Source organism: Diadema antillarum, unplaced genomic scaffold (assembly GCF_040938485.1).
Source record: "Diadema antillarum isolate AM-2024a unplaced genomic scaffold, OU_Dant_1.0 seq00002013_RagTag, whole genome shotgun sequence".
Classification (NCBI taxonomy): Eukaryota; Metazoa; Echinodermata; class Echinoidea; order Diadematoida; family Diadematidae; genus Diadema; species Diadema antillarum.
Window position 1 is genome coordinate 182,362 of NW_027272668.1, and position 25,147 is coordinate 207,508.

The 25,147-nt window shown below is 39.6% G+C and overlaps 1 protein-coding gene across 1 annotated transcript in view; it reads left to right on the forward strand.

The window, feature by feature from the left end:
- The first annotated feature begins 1,039 nt into the window (after positions 1 to 1,039).
- LOC139713603 (major facilitator superfamily domain-containing protein 4A-like) overlaps positions 1,040 to 25,147 on the forward strand; it is a 97,220-nt gene continuing 73,112 nt past the window's right edge. The window contains exon 1 of the mRNA XM_071625310.1: positions 1,040 to 1,776. Within this exon, the coding sequence (XP_071481411.1) occupies positions 1,430 to 1,776 (347 nt within the window). The 5' untranslated portion in view covers positions 1,040 to 1,429. The remainder of the gene's footprint in view (positions 1,777 to 25,147) is intronic.

Here is a 25,147-nt window from a genome sequence, read left to right on the forward strand (position 1 = left end):
TACCCTCGTGATTTCAGCAAGAACGTGGACAAAAAAAAATCATTAAAACCAGTCGATCACAGTACAGGCGATCGTTCTTTGAGCAAAAGATCAGAAAATTCTGAATGCAGACCAGCTGACGAGGACGTGACAGTCATGTTCACGCAAAATTGACATGCAGCTACCATTGCGTGCATTAAAAATTGAGTCTCCAATATATGGCCGAATCCCTTATCCGGATGAGCGCCGGTCCAAAGTTTGTCCGACATGTCCAGATAGGAGAGGTCGGGCTGTAGATTTTCATCAAAATCTTCAATGAAAAAAATATGAACTCGAAAAAGTGTTTACTTTACATTTTTGCCGAGCGTTTAAATACACGTAGGCCTATATATAAATATGTAATACAGAGGACTAAATATGCACCAATTCCGCATGACTAATGTGCTCAAGGGGCAGTGAGAAAACGTGAATTATGAAACACAAAAATCATTACACACATGAAAGCAAATGGAACTAATGAATGGTAAGAAGTTACATAATGTGCAATCCTACTAGAAAGCAGCTATAAACAAATGAGTCTTGAGGGCAACTGATTCACTCCTACCCCCATGATTCCTTTTTTTTTGGGGGGGGGGGGGGGACAACAAGCAATCTACCATCAGATGATCTTAATTATATGTACTGATATTGCAAATTTGCCCTTTCTCCCCCTCCTCCTCCCCCCCCCCCCCTCCCCCTACCGACAAATAAAAGTCAAAACAACAACCAATCAAAACGAAGGTTTTGATGTAACTTAATACTCGTATCAGGATTTCAAGCAATATTTGCGGAGCATCATGCAATCATGAGCTTGAGGTAAATCCACGCCTATCAGCGACATGGCGCCACTTGTCCCCGCAAGCTATCCTTGCTCGACTTGGTATTAAAGGTGGCGGCAGAACGATACGTGGGCTTGCCTGGTGCGTAAGATTTTTTTTTTCTATCAAGCGGTGCACGGCCCAGTCAGTGGTTGCGTGTTATGTCGCTTTTGTGTTTTTCCCTACCTCGCTAATCGCAGCTATATCATTTGCTCCTCGTATGTAGTGCGAGAATTATAATGAATGCATTGTAGCTGCATAAATGCGGTGTGTGTGTAAGGTTGATCAACACAGACTGGTATGAGTGCTTGAGTCGGTAAATGTTTAACTCCAAGTTTTATCCATGTCCTTCGTATTCCAAGCGTGTCCGTGAAGTTGATGGTCTGACTCAACGGCAATCACCGGGGTTGCGAGGAAAAGCAAGTGATTGTTAAATCGATTCAGTACAGATGTCACTTATTCCCCGAGTCGGTGCGGCGGGGGCGTGAATTGTGCTGTTTGACTCTGGTCCGTATCAGACCGGTAGACGCGTCCAGAGGTGGTGTCATATACTTCAGTTTGATGCGGCGAGAAGAAATATCGTGCTTTACTTCATGATGACGAACACGACAAAAACCACTGGAAACTACAGTGATGATGGACTTTCCACCTATCAGGATGGGAATTCAGAGGACGTTGATGGACCAGATTCACCTACCGGCGGCGACAAAAAAACAGAAGTGCACACCGCCAAATCACTCTTCAAGGCAAACTTACTGTCGACTATCACTTATTGCAGTGTATTCGGAAGTTTTGGGATGTGTGTTGCCTTACTCGGCCCTACCCTAGAAGATTTAGGTTGCCAAACCGGGAGCACCTTGATCGAAATGAGTTGGGCATTTCTTGCCCAATCTCTTAGTATTCTCATAGGCTCTATGGCCGGGGGACTTCTGGTAGACAGGTGAGTTTTATTAATATCTTTAGAGGAAAATTTAGTACTCTAAAGAGTAGACCTATATGCCCAGATTTATGGAAGTAAGAGGGACTAGTGATGTTAGGAGATCTAACAGTTACTTTGATGATGGAGCAAACCAAATTTTCTCTTGTTTTAGAGTCCTTTGTGTGAGTGTAGCAATGAAACTTGTTAGGCAGTGGGCAGAATTGGAGAAGATATTTTTTGTTCATTTTTTATTTATTATGTATTGATATTGTAACTATATTTAATTCTATTTCTAGGAATATGTTCAGAGAAGAGCAACCTTGGTTGGTCCCAGAGTTAAATGGACTCTCAATGAAGACGGAGGCCTAAATTCTGAAATGATTCCTGATCTTTTACAGATCATAAGGTCAATCCATGGGTCACTAAGAACTGTTCACCCCTCCGATAAAGACACTGCAGTACAAAAATTGTGTGTGTGTGTGTGTGTGTGTATATATATATATAAATGTACCGGTATATGAAAATGGTCCATAGGGCGAATACCACGGTATATGTCCGAATATGAGGTCTCTTAAAGGGAATTCGCTCCAAATGGGAAATTTTTTATTCCCCTTATCAATGTTTTTCAATACTTTATTGATCTTGGGCCTAAGGACTACTCCACAGGAGGACACCGATGGCATAATGTGTATAGATTGAGGACTGTACCATCAACACAAATTAGGGGAGATTGTCAGCGATGCAAAAAAAAAAAAAAATGGATACATGTATACACTGTATATGCATAGAAAATGGGTCATTATGGGAATCTGCTTTTTCTCAAAAAAAGTTGTATTTTCTTATTAACATTATACAGAATTCAGTGGTATGAGATGCATATTGTGCTCTTGTGAACTCAATGCTTCATTGAGCTCATATTAATGCATAATTTTCCAAAAGGCAATATTTGCATTTTTAAAAAAATATTAGGGCCTATAAATGCTTTTTATCAAAATTCCCCCAAATTTCAAAGGTAAATGATTAAAGGAAAGGCAAGAAATCAGTGTTTTTCTGGGCCATGATTTTCCGTCTTTCAATGGAACAGAAACATGTCCGAAGATGTGGATTTAGCGCCACAGATAGACTCCGCCCCAAACAACGAGGGAGTGCTTTTTTTGGTCAGTGCATGGCATCCTGGTTACTGATTGATCGTGCGTAGATCGCTGGCACTAATTTTGAATGAACATCGCGGAGGTTGCTATGGGTGGACTGCTATTGTCAAGAGGTGAAAACTTTCTTAACTCCCCTTGATCACGATTGCGTCGGAAAGAAAACTTTGAAGGTGGTTTTCTCGAAACGCTGATTTCCTAGACCACTCAACATACTCTCATAAAATCAATATCTCTGCAACTGAGTACTTATGAGTCTTGTTATTTATGAAATTAAGGCAGAAGAGCAAGGGAATAATGTCATGAGATGTCATTTTCAGAAAATCGACCTCCGACGACTTTCGGATCCTTTTGTTATGGCGGGTCACAATAATAAGCAATATCAGAAGTCATATTTTTTATGATGTTGCTAATGTCAGAGTGCATGAAGTTTGAGATAGCCTTGGGCAGATGCTAAATATATATATTATGTAATTATGAAATCACTGGTAAGCAGGGTACCATCCAGCCATACTGAAGAGGAAACCAAATCAGGGACTGCCTACCACTGATGTCTGTATAAATCAGAAAAGAAACAAATGCAGATACTATGCCTCATTCACATTGACATTGTATTCAGCGAGTAAAGACAAATCTGCAGCACATTGTTATACATCACGATGGGGTTAGTGGATATACCTATGGGTGTATTCCTCATATGATTAATGTGTAATGAATTTACCTAAAAACAAAACATAATTCAAACATATGTGATGAGACATTCTGTTACATGGGTAACACAATTGTATATAGGTTGCATATTGTGTCTCCTCCTTCAGGATAGAAAAAGTTAATTCTCTCAAGCAGATTTGATTAAAATCACATTTTGGTGTCTGTGAGCTTGCATTTTACATCTAGCAGCGTCATGCATGGTTGTGTTGAAGAGCTGCTGTGAGTCCCCAATAGTATGCCATGTTTGAAAACTCATGTTCAACTCATCAATTTCTTGTTACCTGTCTAATTTCACTTGATTTTTGTTGTTTTTATATATTGCCTTTATTGATTTACTTCATCGTTCACATTGGAAATTCTTGGTGCATTTGATATAGCAAACACCAATATATCTTATATTCATGTACATGTACATTCATGTACACACAAAGATAGGATACAAACTGGAACAAACACAATACAAACACCATCACAACGTAATACATTACATGTACCAACATTAACAACTAGAACAATCACTATTAACATGTGCACTTTTTGTACAGTTATCCTCCATTACAGTAATTATTAATGTAATTTCTGAGATGGGAAAAATATATTAATCGTTTGGGTCATTAATTTTAATTATGTAGTACTTGGTGAAGCGCATTTGAACATGTTCGTTTAATGGAAAATGTGCTATATAAATGTATTATTATTATCATTATTATTATTATTATTATTATTGAATCCATATCATACCAACAACCAACATTAAGAACTGATATAATCTGTCTTCATGATACCAAAATGTCCCCTTTTATTTTAATATTTTTTACTGAGAGATGTTGAAATTCTTCAATATTCTACACATACATGTACAGGGCGTGTGCAGATAGCAATGCCCTTTAGAAATGTCAAAGCACATACAAATTATCTCATGAATATTTATAGCACTGTTGGACCGATGGTGAAAATTCACCATAATGTGTTTATCTCTTGTCATAAAATGGTGATATGGATCCCAATCAAATGATTGGCTGAGAGCAATCAGGTTACCAGTCTTTCGTTTTGCCTAACATGGCCAGCAGGCAAAGTTTTTACTGGTGGCTGATACTAATGAATGGTACTAGAACAACAGCTTAGAGATATCATTGCTCAAATATATGACATTGTACATGTAGATGGCTTACTGTAATTATGCTCACTGACATCACAAGTGGGCAAACAATTTCTTAGTTTGTGTTCAGTGTGTTTGGAACATTTCTTCGGACATCTTGGTTTTTGAGCAAGTTCTACAAATGTAGCTGACTGGTATTCTCCAATAAAGATTGATAAGTGAAAAATAGTTCATAGGCCCATTTTACATAACAAGTAACCCACAGTTTTAAGTAAGTTACGTTAGTGGAGATGCCGTTCACTCTCGGGTATTCACAGTGCCATGCAACATGCACTCAGCTGCGCCTTGTGCATGTTACACCATTGTAAATATCAGCAAGTGCACTGTATCTTCACTAACCCATCGCCTGTGCTTTATTTTTGTTCTTAGAAATGAAAATAGAATGTAGAGTTCTCATTATTTTTTTCTCTATGACAAAGCAACATTGAGTAACCGTTTATGCGAACTTTTCATTAAAAGAATGCAAGAGTTTAGCTTTATACTACTAACATTCAGCTTATTTTCAATCATCAAGGATTCATGTGCTATCTTAAATTTATCTGAGAAATTTATGCATTAGTATATTTTTATTCATGAAATAGTAGAAACAGGGCAAAGGAGGAAAAAATTGTGCCATTGCACATGGAGGTCCCATTTAACACGATATAAGATGTGTCTATGCACAATCAATACCTGACACACAACCATAGTGTTATTCCAGTCCGATGGAGACATGGTGTAGAATGACAAGGTGAATAATTATGCCAGGCCAAACTGCTGTGTTAAAAATCAATAACTGTTTCACTAGGGATCCATGTATCTTGTGTGTTGCATGTTGAAGTACATGTAGGTAGTCACTGTTGCTTTTGTATGGGCTGTAACTTTTTTCAAAGTACTATAATTCATACATCATATTCAATAAAAGTGTTGATAATTGAATCAGATCAGGTACAGATTAGATATCAAGTTGACTTAATTACTGTTTGTACAAAGATTCCAGGTCGAAGTACTTCTTAGTTTAGCGATGATAACAAAGTAATATCCCTCAATTCTTGAGGGTTTTCACATATAACTAAGAAATCATCATTGAGATGTGTGCAGTTAAAAGGTGACATAAAATATATTTAAAGCATTTCAGTACATGTCCATTTTCAAAGGAAAGACGTTGATATGACATGTTGCTTATTGAAGAAATAGATTTTTGCAGGATATCTACAGCACGATATTTTCTGCTGAGCACAAAAATGTTTAGGAGAACGTTCTGTGTAATTATTGTGTTCAAGAGTGAAGAGTTTATAAGGTTAAAGGACAAGTTCACCTTAGATCAGTGTGGATTGAGTGACTGCAGCAATATTAGTAAAACATATTAGTGAAAGTTTGAGAAAAATTGGACAATCTTTTAAAAAGTTATACATTTTTTAAGTTTCATTGCTGCCTTTGCTGGATGTGAAGACTACATAGTACTAAAGTTTGTGATGTTACTTTCATAGAATGAAAATATGAAAGAATAAAGAAAATATAAAGAATATTCAACATATTTTTACTTTCCTTACTTGCTCAAGCATAGTAAAAGAGCACTTGCCTCTTTTTGAAGGCAGGGGGGAATAATATTACCCTCAACATTTGTGCACCAGTAACAAGTCTAAGGAATGAATACTTTCCATAAAAAAGTATTTTTTTTTAATATTGTTCTACGCATGTGACATTAGAAAATGTAGTAGTCTTCTCATCCAGTGATGGCAGCACAGGAAATTCAAAAGTTCATAACTTTTTAATGAATTATCTGATGTTCCTCAAACTTTCACTGATGTGTTCTATCAATGTTGCTGAATTCACTAAATCCACACATACAGTGTATATCAAGGTGAACTCATCCTTTAAACAACTGGACTATCATTGTCTTTCTACATCATCCTCTTAGTGAGTATCAAATGCACAAACAGCACTTGACTGCTCTAGAGCAACACAGATTCCTTCTAGAAATAAGCACAGCATCCAAACTAGGAAATGTCACTTCTTAGTTTGGAATGGAGGGTTTGTTCCTGTGGCACTGAAGCTACTGTACTTGTGTTCGAGCTGTGCTACGATATAAGCATTCAAGTTCAATCAAACCCTTCTGAAATGTGTTGTCTTCATTATTATGCCATTTGTAAAAAGATGTACATCTGAATGATTTAATCTGAATGATATATCCATAGACAGTAGCTCCATACAATTGTATCCAATCATTCATAAGTTCTCAAATTGCCAGTTTGTCTTTGGTACCGGTATACATTTATGGGGGCACTGTGTCATTGTGGAGAAGACTCATTCCCGATCAGAGGACCCAAATTTGATTCCTGCCCAGTGCTTATGTCTCTGGACCAGATGTTTTTACCCACCATATTCCTCTCAACTCAGGTGTATAAGTGGGTACCTGGCAGGCACCGCTAGGGTTATGATAATGGCAGGGCCCTCTGGGAGAGCAGTGGCAACTTAAACTGAAGAGGCTACTCTTATTATTGTCATCATCATTATCATTATTATCTAATTTAGGCTACCTTTTGAGATCCATATTATTAAAATGGTACTCATGGGAGATGGAGAGGGATGAGAACAACAACAATAAGAATATGAATGATTTTAAGAGACTATTTGTGTTAACATACAATGAATTGTACATGTGACTTGGAGGATCCACCAGCTGAAGTGGAGCTGATCTAATATAGTGGTAATGTGAGAGAAAGCATTCATGATTTTCAAAAGCTTAGACCAGATTCCCCAAAACATTGAATCTGTGTTAAATAATAAACATGTCTGTTATCAAGAAAAGGTGATCCATGCATTTGTTGAAATCATGGACCCACTAACGAATGGACTTTCAATGAATCTAACCACTTCGATGTACAAGATCCGCTGCCACTTGATTAAGCACATCTTAATGAGTAGGCCTACATATAGATGTCTCAAAAATGATGATTACATAAAAATATATCTAACTAACAAAACAACTTGTTTCCCTAGTAATTCCATTCTTATTTGGCTGATGTGCCTTCTCAGATGGAAACATCTTTGAATGATAAGAAGCAGCAAACTTTAGGACTTGACTAATTTCATGTTCTATGGGATTGGAAATTACTGGTTTGCTTGCTTCACTCACAAATATGACTTTCCGTAATAGTAAGACAGGCATATCCTCTTCCCTTACTATCTGTTTTTACTCGGGATAATGTGGAAAATGAGATTACGAATCATAATCAATTAGCTAAAAAGTTGGCTTTCTATTTAAGATTACCTCTATTTTGCTAATGAAAATGTGTGAGCAGTGATTATAAACTACATCGTATTTACCACAACTGCACATATGCATTTTCCTTGATTTAGGACAGTTATTACCATCTGCAGTTAGTTTAATATATTTTTCAGAGCTGCATTGTGTTTTGCCATGGCTTGCTGTCTGCAGAGATCAGAAGATTAAAGCAGGGAAGAATGTTTTTGTGACACATTTGACAAAGACAGAGGCATGCATTGATTAATGAAATGGTGAATGTCCATGTGTAGTAAGTGTATAGTTGAAATAAAACAAAATTTTGTTTGTAACTAAGCTAGATTGCTTCACATCACTGTAAGCATTAACATCTATAATATAGTATAGATCTTTGGAGTTTTAAAACAATATTATACCTGTCAAACTGCTCCCATGAAATACAGACATTCTTATTTTATTTTATTTTATTTTGAGGAAAGTAGTTTCTTTCTTATTATATTATTACCTGCTGATAGTGATGTAATGGAAATGGGTTAAATTTCATATTTTTGCATTATTTTCTCCCAGTTTATTCCAGTTTGCTGAATTTTAGGGTTGACAGGTGTGCAGTCATATGTAATTCTACATGTTTTTATTTGTTATCATGGTTGTGATATATGTGCACAAGCTTGGCTGAGATGAGCTAATTTGTTGTCATGGCAATATATCACTCTACAGATAATGATAATTACTATGGACTAAATGTTCATTGAGACTGTTTAAAGTGATTAAGATGCCTTGGGATGTGTGCCATTTCCACATGGGTCTGCTTTGACTCAACATATTGAAAACTTTCAGTCATATGCGAAACCGCGCTTCCGCGCGAACGCTACAACACGTAAAACGGGTCAGAAATCGACGCATCTTTCCACAAAATCTAAATTACTAAAGTGGCAAACTTGGGGTGCCCGGATTCTGAAAGTGTACACTTCAGGGATTATCTATGTGTATATATCATTATTGTAACATTTGTAGACTCAGTAACGCACTTTTGATCAGAAAAGTACCTTATGAGTAAATTTGTCTAGATGGCGAACAGTCCAAATTTGGTGAATTTGAGCATATTTTGCCGTCTTGCAATTCTTCCAGACTGGATATCTCGGGAATGGAAGGTCGCCCGAACTTGGGGTGGACGGTTTTAGAAAGTAGAGATTCTGCCCATTTTTGTGATATCAAGAATCTTGTTCATTGGTAGAGCAGTCCCGACACACTTTTGCAGTAAAGTTAGACTACCCAGTCACAATTGCTGTCATAGGGAACATGTACAATCTTATAACTATCACGTGACGAGACTACCGTGACGTGATGAGACTACCAACAAAAATTTGAGTTGTTGACCTTCACTGTCTACCATCGGCAACAGTGCGAATTCCTGTAATTTCAAGCTTTTGTTTCTCTCCAGATATCGTTTTCAATCTATTATCCAGATATTTTTGTATGTGAGACATTATTTAGATACGTAGCAGCCTTATGAACAGGTAACTGTTATGTTTGGGAGCAGAAACAACCAAATGATATTCCACATTCCGTCTCATTTTTCGATGATGGCTCTAGTCAGACTGGTGCATATCCTTCGCAGGTAGTAATAATGTACATAAATGATTGCAGCGGTCGCTTGCCACCTGCTGTCTGCAACCGGGCGCTTGCATACATGTATTATACACAGGAAATCAACTGAAATAATGCTGTCAAGGAATGATAAGGTCCTAGACTACATCTCAACTGTATATTTAATCCGATTTCTGTCACCTGCACACAACACACTAAGCGGGAAATTATGTGAACATGATATCCCTCCACGCACGGCGCTGCCACCCCATTGTGACGTGTCGACTAGCCAAGTGCCACACACGCATTCACCTTAGCGGGCGTCCGCTCCGGTCCGTACCTCGGATTTTCTGCATGAATTAGGCAAAAGTTTTCAATAAAACTTAACAAATAAAAATTCAAATACCTAACTTAAGATACCTAGGGTAGCAGTCAAACAAGTTCATTTTTTTTTTTTTCAATACTGGATTTTGCCCTAAATGTTGAAATGTAGGGAAATGTTGATTGAGGCAGCATCTTATTGATTCATGATATTACTAGGTTAAGTGTCATATTAATGTGTTGTAGAAGTGCAGATGTCCATACACAAATGAACTGGAAGGAAAGTTGTCAGAAACAACAGCTAAGACCCCGTTTACAGTGCGGGGCTGGGCCGAGCCACGGCCGAGTTGTGGCCGAGCCCCGCAATTTTGTCCGTTTACACTGCTGGGCTTGGCCGTGCTCGGCCGCGCTTTTGATTAAAACCTTTCAATATTTTGTCGTAGTGGCGCTCTGCTTGTAAACAAACGCAATTTGATATAGTCTGGTTTTCAGACCCATTGCCAACTGGATTCCGTGACGACAAAGTCGCCGTTCGGGCAAAGGCCTTTGCCAAAGAAAAAATCCTTTGCTGGACAAAACCACCTTAAACTAGTTTTCGACGTTGAGGGGGTTGATATCCTGAATAGCGAAATAGTACGGGCAGAGGGTCTGGAAGGCAGACTAAACTTGGCCGCGCATTTGGCCCAGTTTGCATTTACACTGAGAAAATGCTGGGCTCGGCTGCGGCTCGGCCGCGGCCGAGACCACCTCCAGAGCGTGGCCAAATGCGCGGCCGATTTGGGCCCCGCATTTGGCCTTTTGCGCGTTTACACTGAAGTGAAGATGGGCTCGGCCACGGCCGAGCAGCGGCCCAGCCCCACACTGTAAACGGGGTTTTTGTTTTGAGGATTAAATTATTTCAGTTGACAACTGCCAGAGAAAAGACATTGCTGCTTTTTCCATTTTGACTACAAGTATGCTCACATGCAAATGCTCACACAGTTCAATATTCTTTTATGTTTTGAAAGGGAAGTGTAATGTAGTGCAGTAAATGAGTATTTCATATTTGAATTTTAAACATGGAACATTCTGCCCAGCTGGAAAAAAATAGGCTACCTTCCCAAGAATGCAAGTTTTGTGACTGCTATGGAATGTTTTATAGGACTGAAAGTATTTGAACCTTGTTGTGTTTGTTTAGCAACTTCTATCCATGAAGGTACAGTTTGCAAGTACTTTAATGCCTGTCAATTGGAGAGCCAACATGATGTCTTGTGGCTGTAGGTGCACCAACACTTCCTATGATGAATCTTGTGAATACATGCACACACCTTTCTACAAAGTTGTATTTTCCTACCAGAGCATTTGCAAGGGTGATCATGTCAAAGTGATATTGACAAGAGTGAATTGGGATGGCCCCAGTGATACAAGTATCACCAGCAGTGCATACCTCATGGATGCTGCATTCAATATAGGGCAGTCATCACTAATGTTCAACATGTTGAGACTGAGGTGGCTGAAGTCTGATGCAGTCCAACCTGAAATCTAGATTTGATATTTTCTTCCACTTTCAGCATAACCCTAGCATAAGGCAGAGGGTTTTTTTCCAAAAAGGTTAAGATGCATGATATAACTTACAATCATTTATGAGGAATCAGAATGTTCAGTCTGCAGCTGCAAATGTATGCTGCAAACTTTAACATGTCTGACAGTGGAACTGAGACACAAGAGATAAAGTGACCATTATAGGTGTAGACACATCTATTGTGCCTTGTAACAAACATTTTCATGGAAACAATCTTATCAGTAATTACATACTGCACTGAAATTGATAACATATTGTAGGAAATCCTGCACATAAACATAGCAGCTAGGGCAAACTGACAGAACCAAAATAATTATTATTTGAAATAAAGATATTCCACTTTGTATGGACATTCACATGGACAGTTAGTAGAATACAACTGACAAATGAGACAACACTTAATCTAAGAGTGTGAGTTCAAAAAGCTGGCAAAGAATACCCATAACTGAACTTTCGGACCACTTTTGATATTGACAAGAGTGAGTTGGGATGGCCCTAGTGATACAAGTGTCACCAGCAGTACGTACGTGTACCACATGCAGATAGCTGGAAATGCAACATTTTCTCGAAATCATGTTGAATATTAGAATATGAAAGTGTCATACTTTTACATATACTGTATGTAGTACAAGGATGTAGAATCCATGTATCAGTGCAGTTCTAAAATTCTTTTTGAGGCCATGTTTACAGTAGTGTGCTTCAATGAGGTGAATAGTGTTCAGCCAAGTCTAGCATTCTATGCTACTGGCCTGGTATTGTGATGGTACTTTGCATTGTACCAGCAAATTGCATCTTTGTGCCTGGCTATACTGCCTGCACAGTTGAGAATGGCTCACATGTATGCCTTTCAGCATGGGCTGGATGACTAGAAAAAACACACCAACTTTTATGAATGTAAAAAAACAACAACAACTTGAAGGAATCTGAAAATAGATAATCTCAGCGACCATGAATGTTGGGGATTTCATTACCCCTAGCTTCAGAGTCACTTGTTCAGATTTCAGACTCAAGCAGTAAGGGGACACTATCATGATACACGTACCTGACTTGAGCTTACATTCTGTATTCTCTTGGCCAGTCTGAATGGCACAAAGGAGGAGGATTCCTCAGTCATTTTCAGTTTTGTCATGATTGAATTCATATGTGCATGTTCAAATTTTCAGCTGTGGGAATGTGTTTGATCCAGTGGTTCTTCAAAAAAAAAATTAATAGTGCATTTTCATAATTTCCCAGGTTCATCAGTGTGAACTCAAGATTGTATGAAGTACAGTGTAGTTGCAAGAGAATATTCAAGAGGTGTGAAGGTTGAGGTTGGAATTTTCTTCAATTTGTCTCCCTCTAACAAATGAATTTGTAAGATCGCAACTGCTGATCTGTAAATTAACAGATCAGCCGTTATGATCTTACAAATTTCATTTGTCAGTATACAATTGTAGTTGCTTCAAGGAGTCCCCCACCTTTTTTTTTTTGGGGGGGGGGGTTGGAGGTGTGGGAGGGGGTATGGATCATAGGCATGGTCATATTCTTCAACTTACTCTTTTCTTGGTGAGCATTTCATTACCTCTGCCAAGGGAGCAGGTTATGTTTTCGTTACAGTTGGTTGGTTATAGTTAGTTAGTTAGCTAGTTAGTTTGTCCGTTAGTTAGTTAGTTTGTCCGTGTGCAAAATAACTCAAAAAAGTAGTCAACGAATTTGGATGAAACTTGCAGGAAAGGTTTAGAATGATACAACAGGCCTCGAAATAGGATTTTGGAGGGGCAAGGCCATTTAGAAAAGGGCACTTTTTCCAAGAGGCCAGGGCACTTGAGTCAGTCAGAGGGGCACCAAGGCCACATTGGAAAGGGCATGTTTGGTGTTTATGAAGAAAGAAAGAAGAAAAACAAACCGAGAAAAACAAACAAACACACACACACACACACACTCACAAAGTGCAACACACAACAAAAACCTCTTCCCTACAGCTGTAACACATTCCCGATCTCCGCGTTTCTTTCAGGTGAAACGACATTTTTTAAAACAGGAATAAAACAACAGTAGGTATTGATTGAAACTCGACACCCTTTCCAACAACTTGAAGGAATCTGAAAATAGATAATCTCAGCGACCATGAATGTTGGGGATTTCATTACCCCTAGCTTCAGAGTCACTTGTTCAGATTTCAGACTCAAGCAGTAAGGGGACACTATCATGATACACGTACCTGACTTGAGCTTACATTCTGTATTCTCTTGGCCAGTCTGAATGGCACAAAGGAGGAGGATTCCTCAGTCATTTTCAGTTTTGTCATGATTGAATTCATATGTGCATGTTCAAATTTTCAGCTGTGGGAATGTGTTTGATCCAGTGGTTCTTCAAAAAAAAAATTAATAGTGCATTTTCATAATTTCCCAGGTTCATCAGTGTGAACTCAAGATTGTATGAAGTACAGTGTAGTTGCAAGAGAATATTCAAGAGGTGTGAAGGTTGAGGTTGGAATTTTCTTCAATTTGTCTCCCTCTAACAAATGAATTTGTAAGATCGCAACTGCTGATCTGTAAATTAACAGATCAGCCGTTATGATCTTACAAATTTCATTTGTCAGTATACAATTGTAGTTGCTTCAAGGAGTCCCCCACCTTTTTTTTTGGGGGGGGGGGGGTTGGAGGTGTGGGAGGGGGTATGGATCATAGGCATGGTCATATTCTTCAACTTACTCTTTTCTTGGTGAGCATTTCATTACCTCTGCCAAGGGAGCAGGTTATGTTTTCGTTACAGTTGGTTGGTTATAGTTAGTTAGTTAGCTAGTTAGTTTGTCCGTTAGTTAGTTAGTTTGTCCGTGTGCAAAATAACTCAAAAAAGTAGTCAACGAATTTGGATGAAACTTGCAGGAAAGGTTTAGAATGATACAACAGGCCTCGAAATAGGATTTTGGAGGGGCAAGGCCATTTAGAAAAGGGCACTTTTTCCAAGAGGCCAGGGCACTTGAGTCAGTCAGAGGGGCACCAAGGCCACATTGGAAAGGGCATGTTTGGTGTTTATGAAGAAAGAAAGAAGAAAAACAAACCGAGAAAAACAAACAAACACACACACACACACACACTCACAAAGTGCAACACACAACAAAAACCTCTTCCCTACAGCTGTAACACATTCCCGATCTCCGCGTTTCTTTCAGGTGAAACGACATTTTTTAAAACAGGAATAAAACAACAGTAGGTATTGATTGAAACTCGACACCCTTTCCAACAACTTGAAGGAATCTGAAAATAGATAATCTCAGCGACCATGAATGTTGGGGATTTCATTACCCCTAGCTTCAGAGTCACTTGTTCAGATTTCAGACTCAAGCAGTAAGGGGACACTATCATGATACACGTACCTGACTTGAGCTTACATTCTGTATTCTCTTGGCCAGTCTGAATGGCACAAAGGAGGAGGATTCCTCAGTCATTTTCAGTTTTGTCATGATTGAATTCATATGTGCATGTTCAAATTTTCAGCTGTGGGAATGTGTTTGATCCAGTGGTTCTTCAAAAAAAAAATTAATAGTGCATTTTCATAATTTCCCAGGTTCATCAGTGTGAACTCAAGATTGTATGAAGTACAGTGTAGTTGCAAGAGAATATTCAAGAGGTGTGAAGGTTGAGGTTGGAATTTTCTTCAATTTGTCTCCCTCTAACAAATGAATTTGTAAGATCGCAACTGCTGATCTGTAAATTAACAGATCAGCCGTTATGATCTTACAAATTTCATTTGTCAGTATACAATTGTAGTTGCTTCAAGGAGTCCCCCACCTTTTTTTTTTTGGGGGGGGGGGGTTGGAGGTGTGGGAGGGGGTATGGATCATAGGCATGGTCATATTCTTCAACTTACTCTTTTCTTGGTGAGCATTTCATTACCTCTGCCAAGGGAGCAGGTTATGTTTTCGTTACAGTTGGTTGGTTATAGTTAGTTAGTTAGCTAGTTAGTTTGTCCGTTAGTTAGTTAGTTTGTCCGTGTGCAAAATAACTCAAAAAAGTAGTCAACGAATTTGGATGAAACTTGCAGGAAAGGTTTAGAATGATACAACAGGCCTCGAAATAGGATTTTGGAGGGGCAAGGCCATTTAGAAAAGGGCACTTTTTCCAAGAGGCCAGGGCACTTGAGTCAGTCAGAGGGGCACCAAGGCCACATTGGAAAGGGCATGTTTGGTGTTTATGAAGAAAGAAAGAAGAAAAACAAACCGAGAAAAACAAACAAACACACACACACACACACACTCACAAAGTGCAACACACAACAAAAACCTCTTCCCTACAGCTGTAACACATTCCCGATCTCCGCGTTTCTTTCAGGTGAAACGACATTTTTTAAAACAGGAATAAAACAACAGTAGGTATTGATTGAAACTCGACACCCTTTCAGGCCAGCCAGGCCAGGCTGCCATGAAACTTCAAAGCACATTCTGACAGCTGGCTGGCAAAACCACAAGGCAAAGGAATTTGCGTGCGTGTGTAGATTGCTATGATTAGTCTGTGACAGACAGTTCATGACCTCCAAGAATGCGCCAGTACACGCGGTTTCTTCTGTTGATTGGTCTCTCTCTCTCTCCACCCCTCCACATTCCCCAGTCTGGCACACCTTGGCATCGTGGGATTTTTCTTTTTTCTTGGTGAACTTGGTGTTCACTCTTTACTACTCTATCTGAATATGCGCTGCCTAGCTAGTACATACTCGCGGCCGCTGCGCTGCGGAGGCAGTCGGGACGGTAAAAGCCGGTCGGGCGTACATGTACGTACGTACACGTCGTCTCGTATCTCGGAAAGATAAGAGTTTGAATCAGATATATCGGGACGCGAGTGAACTAAAGGTATGATATTTGAGATCAGGAAAGTTGTTCAAGCTTATTAAAGAGACTTTGAGAAAGGGCATATCATACGTCATAAATAATAACTTTCATTCTAAAAGGGCACCACGGCCCCAAGAAAAAGGGCACATTTTTTTTGGCCGTAACTTTGATCAAAAAACAAAAGGTATTGCGGCCAACGAGAGGGGCACCGACGGCCATGGCCGTCGGTGGCCGTCGGTTAATTCGAGGCCTGATACAAGTAACAGATGATTAAATTTTGGGAGTGATCTGAGAATTTTGGGGGAATTTATGAAGGATTTTTGGTATTTTGTCAGGTAGGGTCAATGAACTCTGGAGTTCAGGCTGCGCGTATTTGAGGTTTGCATGCGTGCACTAAAGTGTGTGCTCTAGTTTCTGCTAGGGCGAGGCGCGCCGTGCAGCTGAGGGTTTATGACGTAACAAAGGCTTCTAAATTGGGAAATCGGGCGACTTTCAGCACACAATGCTATACGTATGGGTGGAAATCACTGATATCTCTATGGAAGAACAATATCAGTGGTGGAAATGAGCTGCATGCTTGGTGGAGGTCTGCGCTCTCAGAGTGCTTCTCTAGTTTATCTATCTATTTTGGTCATTTTTCAAGTTTGGGAGATCCTTTGATCGTGAGAAATAAATGTTTGCTGATATCAGCATGGAAGGATTTTTTTCAGTTGGTTTCTGAGATTCCAGCCAAGGACATGCATTGTCTAAGAAAATGGGTCATGTCCATAATTGGGCCAACTGGCATTCATTGTGTAGGTTGATGTGTCAGTTCATATAAAGTTTGAAAGTGCAGAGGTATGCTCTAACATTGTTCAAAGTGGTTCATCACCTCAGCCAAGGGAGGAGGTTATGTTTTCGTTACCGTTGGTTTGTTCGTTATAGTTAGTTCGTTTGTCCATGCGCAAAATAACTCAAAAAGTAGGGAACGGATTGGGATGAAACTTGCGGGAAAGATTGAGAATGACACAAGTAACAAACGATTAACTTTTGGTAGTGATCCGAGAATTTTGGGGGAATTTATGAAGGATTTTTGATATTTTGGCAGGTAGGGTCAATGAACTTGGGAGTTCAGGCTGCACATATTTGAGGTTTGCATGTGCGCACTAAAGTGCGTGCTTTAGTTTCTGCTAGGGCGCGGCGCGCCGTGCAGCTGAGGGTTTGTGACGTAACAAAGGCTTCTATGTTAGGAAATCGGGCGACTTTCAGCACACAATGCTAGATATGTACGTATCTATATGGGTGGAAATCACTGATATCTCTATGGAAGAACAAGATCAGTGGTGGAAATGAGCTGCATAGGTGTACTTGGCGGAGGTCTGCGCTCTCAGAGTGCTTCTCTAGTTCTTAATGCGTTGCTGTGGTGCAATAGAGTTGTGCATTGTAATTGTAGAAAATACTGTTCAAGGGCTTAATTGACAGTCGGCCTGTTTTTACTCTAGTCTTACATGTACATACTGTATGTGTGCATATATGCACAGGCTGAGGTTTTCCCACTGTATTATATGCAAGATTGTTCAGTCATAATTGTATGGCCAACTGTGTGCAGGTGGGAGATAGTAACAAAGTGAAGAGCTTACAAGTAGTCAAAATTTGCATGTCACATCTTAGGATATCTTTTAAAGATCCCTTTAATCGATTTGATTGAAAGAACAGACTTGAGGCTATTGATTTGCTCCCCAGAGTCGTACATTTAATGTTTGTACTCTATGCAGACAGTAGACAAACAAACACTGAGAAATAACCTTAAACACAGAAATGCAACTCAAAGTATGGTTACGTAACTACTCTTTCTCCATACCTATGTCTCAGAAGCAAACATAAAAAAGAGGGGGGGGGGAGACCACTAGAGCACAAAAGGATTGTAATTATGTGATCATGCAATGATGAGCAAAGCTACTGATTGCACCCATCAAATGCTGAGAGAACACGTCAAGGATGTCATTACATATCCTCGCATCTCACTTTCCAGCTCACAGACACCTTCCGCATTATCAGTGGTAGTACAGTCGTACATGAGTCAGCCATTATGATTGCTTTCAATGATTCATTATTTCCAGGACATTTCTTGGGATAACCATGACACGTGGATATTTCAAAGTCGCTTCATTGCCTTCCTGACTTTTGTTCATATGAGAGATTATCCTTACACATCTTGTTAGAGAATAGAAGACACTGCAAATGGACACTTCGCTCTACATGTAAAAAGAATAAAAACAACAACAAGACACATTAAGCACAATCTCTTTTTAGCTTAGTAGGCCTGTAGATGCATTACAAGTTATCATATTTGCACATTCGGTAATCCTACATTATGATGAAAGCGAAAAACATTTTTCTGTAGTGTTTGACTGCATTTTGTGTTTCATTTTGAAGGTTGGTCTGTTGTTTGAGAGCTGTCATGAAATACAGCACACGTATAGGCTGAGTTTATCTAACCATGCTCTTACATTTACTGAGAGTGCTGAATTTGAATGCTGAATTACAAATGCGATAGCAATTACGATTCGAATCATCATTTGTTCACACAACCGATGAAGGCTTCACAGATCCTGCGGTTTTTAATTTTAGAGCGATGAGGGGAGGTTTGGCATCTTTCTAAGTTCCCATCAATCACTCCATCTTTCTGGGGGAGTGATTGGAAGGTCACCATAATCATTGCCCCCAAAACACGATTGGAGTTCAGTTATATACATTCACATGGTCGTCGTGTTGCTTAATTCTGGCACAACATGATTGGAAAACACCTCTTGACCGTCATTTAAAGATAATATGTGACCGTGCACCTCAAAACGAACATAAAGTCGCACACACTGATTTTGCGTGAGGACTGGAAATAAGTGAAATGGGTCAACCTAGCCGAACTTGACTTTTTCATATCTTCTGAAAGAGTGGGTCTTCTTTTACATTATGCTAAAATTTGGTATCATAAAACGGGCGGGAAAGTGTGTTTTTTTAGCAGTTTATCTCGAACATTTTTGGTAGAACAGTGTGATTAGGTGTGTCTTTAGAATCCCTTTTTCATTTCTGAAAAACCTTGTCCACACTCTTCACTTTCAACTCTAATAACTTTTGAAAGGATAGTGCTACTGCTTTGAAAGTTGGCATTGATTATGGGCAGAATGTGTTAATGAGGCATGCCTAATTTCAGCTTAATCTAATAATCTCTTCATTGTTGTTACCCTGGTGGTTTACTTCCTGTTTTTTGTCCCATTCATCGCACAACCAGCACGGTTTGGTAAAGATTAAGCGCTGAAATAGACACTGTACTTCAGAGCCTCTTTTCTCAGTTCACTCTTTTCCTGACTTTGTGTTTTCTTTCCAACATTTAGATAGGTTAGGAGAGTCATTTGATTTTGAGTTATACATCATTTTAAAGCTTAAAGTCTGCTCTTTCAGAATATGGTCTTAACTAAAAATTCATGTCTGGCGACTTTTTGTTTGTTTTGAGGTGCAGGGTCACATATAAAGTTTTGGTACCTCAAAAGTTTCCCTGAGTTTCCTTGTCTTAGTTTGTGTTTCAGGTTAAAGTACCTTTCATATAACTAACACTGTGAGACTTACTCGCCCCAAAGTGCTCTTATGTCTTAGTAATCATGCAATAATGGTTTCGTACCAGAGCAGAGCAGGCTCTGAAAAATTCGAACGAGCCGTTAGTTTGACTCGACACGGTACCGCGACAATCAATATACACGTATTGTACGAAACCATTATTGCATGATTACTAGTATTTATAGTACTAGTAAATTAAGACATGAGAGCACTTTGGGGCGAGTAAGTCTCACAGTGTTATAGTTATATGAAAGGTACTTTAACCTGAAACACAAACTAAGATAAGGAAACTCAGGGAAATTTTTGAGGTACCAAAACTTTATATTATCTTTAAAACACAACTGGAATTCCGTTCCAAATCACCCTCTGTGATTCCAGTTTGCATTCACATGGCAAGATCAAGTGTTTCAATTTGAAACATGACTGTAGTGATGCTTCATTACAATCATGTTTCAAATTTTAAGCATTCTTGGTAGGTGTGAAAGGTTGGAAACTCAAGAAAGAGTATCATGATTCAAAACATGTTTTGAATGGTGATTATGAATGTGGTTTGAAAGGTGATTCTCGGGGTGCCACGTTTATCTAACCATATTTTTATCACAATTCAAGCGTTGTCACTGCACAGCTGCTTTGCACCATTTGACTCAGGAAGTACTGTAGAGGTGAACTGCATGCATACCACCAAACATGCATGCCTTCATCATTCAGGCACAAACAATTGGTAGAAAACACAAATGGCATGCTCGCTTTTCTCCACAACCAAAGAAAACAGCTAGAAGTTGACCTTGGCAACTCAACGATATAAAGGCGTTTTAAAGCAGAATTGCATTTATCTGCTCGCAGAAAGGTATTTGCAGTCTCAAATGCTTTTCAAATTGCCCTTTTGGGGTGTTTCAAATCAGTATTTCTAAATGCATTTGAAAATACGGTTGCATATATCTATCACCTGAAACTGCCTCAAATGCATTTAGGATCATGATTCTGCCTCGGAAAATTTATTTTTAAATGCACCCATAGATGGTCACAATTCCTTACTACCATGTCTTGCTAATGCCCCAGTCACATATAAACACGGATGCTCAAGGATTTACACGTTGATCCGGGGAGATCCGGGGACGTCCGGGGAGATCTGGGATTTTGGTATGACTGTACACACGGTATCAACACGGCAGCTACACGGATAAAGCCGGAAGAGCGTGGCGTCTACACGGATAAACACGGCATCTACACGGATCAACACGCAGCTGCATGGATCAACACGGCAGCTACACGGCAGCCATACGGACCACCCCGGATTGCTCTGCCAACACGGCAATCCCCGGATGACGCTGGATATTTTTGACCTCCAAAAGTTGCCGTGTTGGCCTCCCGGCGTCAACACGGATCTCTCCCTGGATCAGATCCGGGGTGGTCCGGGGTGATCCAGGACGTCTATGTGACTGGGGCATTACATCAGCAGTCCAGAGTCACACTAAATTTATGAAGATATTATGCATGTATGTACTTTCTCGTGAAAGTATTAATTCACTTGCATCAGGTCATCTGTATAGAACCTCTCCAAACTCTCTGTCTATCTAATATATCACATGTTGCATAAATTGTTATCATCAATACTGGCTTGTCCCTCCGTAATCAGGGAAAATCTAATTTTTCATCCAAAACTGAAAGATGGGGCCACAGAAAACCCATTGTCATTTTCATGTTACTATATCAATGAATTCTACTGCAGGAGAAACTTTTAGAGAAGACTCTTGAACTTATCACAAAAAGACAGTGTAAGCAGAAGATAGATGAAAATATGAGTACACGAGACCAGAAACAAGAATATGTGGACATGTCCTGTATCAATATTGTGTATCTGAGTGCCGTTAAGGGCAATTGAGTCTCTGGCATTATTTCTACCCTTGCCAAACAAAGTTTGAAGGGGGTATATCTCCAGTGTTAGAATCACCCTAACAAAAAAAGTCCTGTGGTACTCCCTGTGGTACTTGTCGGTACCACACAATGTACCACACACTTGTAATGTTACCACAGGAACTGTGTGGTACTGTACCACAGGCTTGTAGGGTACTCCCTGTAGTACTTGTCAGTACCACACAATGTACCACATAAATAAATGTTACCACAGGAACTGTGTGGTACTGTTTTACAGGCTCATGTGGTACTCCCTGTGGTACTGGTTGGTACCACACAATGTACCACACAAATATATGTTAACACTGGAACTGTGTGGTACTGTGTCACAGGCTCGTGTGGTACTCTGGGATGTACCACAGGACATTACCACAGGACATTACCACAGGAAAGTTCCACAGGACAGTACCACAAGACAGTATACACACAAATTGTCCTGTGGTATTTTGGGACATATACCACACAACAGTACCACATGACAGTACCGGTACCACATGAATTGTCCTGTGGTATTTTAGGACGTACCACAGGACAGTACCACAGGGCAGTTCCACATGACAGTACCACAGGAAAGTACCACAGGATAGTACCACAGGACAGTACCACAGGAATTGTCCTGTGGTATTTTGGGACGTACCACAGGACAGTACCACAGGATAGTACCACAGGACAGTACCACACGACTTGTCCTGTGGTATTTTGGGACGTACCACAGGACAGTACCACAGGGCAGTACCACAGGACAGTACCACAGGACAGTACCACAGGAAAGTACCACAGGACAGTACCACACGACTTGTCCTGTGGTATTTCGGGACGTACCACAGGGCAGTACCACAGGACAGTACCACAGGATAGTACCACAGGACAGTACCACACGACTCGTCCTGTGGTATTTTGGGACGTACCACAGGACAGTACCACAGGGCAGTACCACAGGAAAGTACCACAGGGCAGTACCACAGGAAAGTACCACAGGACAGTACCACACGACTTGTCCTGTGGTATTTTGGGACGTACCACAGGACAGTACCACAGGATAGTACCACAGGACAGTACCATACGACTTGTCCTGTGGTATTTTGGGACGTACCACAGGACAGTACCACAGGACAATACCACAGGATAGTACCACAGGACAGTACCACATGACTTGTCCTGTGGTATTTTGGGACGTACCACAGGACAGTACCACACGAATTGTCCTGTGGAATTTTGGGACGTACCACAGGACAGTACCACAGGACTTGTCCTGTGGTATTTTGGGACGTACCACAGGACAGTACCACACGAATTGTCTTGTGGAATTTTTTGACGTACCACAGGACAGTACGACAGGAATTCCTGTGGTAATTTTTGATGTATACCACAGGAGAGTACCACAGGAACTGTCCAAAATCCCACAGGAAAATCATAATATGGTGCTATTCCACACAGAAGTACCACACGGCAAACTAAATTCGTAAGTACCACAGAAAAATGCTACAGGATATTCTTTTTTTTTTCTTAATATTTTATACCAGAGGACTATCACATCAGGAGAATATCACACAGCAGTACCACACAGGAGTACCACACAGGAAAATTGTAAGGCAGAATCAACTGAAATTTATAACAAAAATACAAACAAAAAAGCACATTTAATATTCCTCAATTAATTGATAGATGAGTTATGCTGTGAATTATGACAATTGATTTGCCATTACTTATCCTGTCCTATACTCCTACAGTATTACCTATTTAGTGAAAGTGCTGATGTAAAGCATGAGAAATTTCATAAGGACTTCTGTGGTACTCCTGTGGTACTCCTGTGGTACTCCTGTGGTACAAATTTTTACATAGCTCATGAATATTCATAAAAAGCACTCTAGATTTTAGAAAATACATATGTGACTTAAAAAGTCAAAGTATTAATGATGGAACTTACTTTGAACTTTATGAAAGATTGTCTAATTATGTTATGTTATTCCCAATATCATAGATATTGTTATGAAAGTGTAATTTCATATCTTGATAATAAGTATAATCGAGTTAGTAACCATGCCTTAATGCTTTACGGATAGACGGCCATATATATATGTACTGATAGGGTTGATGGCTACCTAGGAATAGAATATGACTATATAGATCTATTATAGGACTAGATTGGCACTTGGCCATTAGACTCTCGTTTGAGGTTATATGTTAGGAGTAGGACAGGTTATTAAGTAGGGCCATGTTTGTCCTGAAATCCATCACTCACCTATCAGGAATATTCCTTGAAATGTGGCTAAAAGTCTCCCAGATTTTTTTTTTCGATCTATCCTGTGTGGTACTCTCCTGTGGTACCATAGAAATGCTGTGTGGTACTGCCCTGTGGTAATGCTGTGTGGTAATGATCGACCTGTGGTACTGTCCTGTGGTACTGTCCCAAAATACCACAGGACAGTTCCTGTGGTACTGTTCTGTGGTACTACTAGTCCTGTGGTACTGCCCTGTGGTACGTCCCAAAATACCACAGGAATTCCTGTGGTACTTTCCTGTGGTACTGCCCTGTGGTACGTCCCAAAATACCACAGGAATTCCTGTGGTACTGTCCTGTGGTATGTCCCAAAATACCACAGGACAATTCCTGTGGTACTGTCCTGTGGTACTTTCCTGTGGTACTTTTCTGTAGTACTGTCCTGTGGTACTGTCCTGTGGTAATTACCACAGGAGTACCACAGGACTTTTTCGTAAGGGCAGCAGGTGGTCGCTTACTCAAAAGAAATTAGGCACATGTGATGTAAAGTTGTGCAAGACAAATAACTGAGAGTACCAGAGAGTGCACTGCCATGATAATAGTGCATTGTGGCCCCAAATCTGTATTGTGGTGCAAAAATTATTCCACCTTGATTTCAAAAAAAAAAAAATGATTAAAATGAAATCTTATGATGCAACTCACCACACTAATTAAACTCCAGTCATGTTTCAGTCTTTGATGTGTAGACACATGCAGTTCAGAGATTTATACACTACTTCTCTTCTAGCCCAGTGAGGTTTGACCATTTGTAAATAGTGGTGGATAAAATTATTTACTGACAATCCACAAACTGAATTGTTGTGAATGTGTGAATAGACCTACTACAACTGGCGATTGAAAATATTAAAAGAAAAAATCTCATTCTAATTGAACAGGGAAATTAAGGCAGTTGATCTTTTTGAATTTGTTTGCCACAGAAAGACAGTGACTGAAATTTGCTTTATGGTAATGATTAAAACTTTCCTGTCATATGGAAGATAGCTACTTGTGCATGAATATGTAGACAATAATATCTTTGATGTATCCAGATTGAACTCATCAGTGAACTGTCAAGAAATTCTACATGAAAGATTCATAAGCATAATA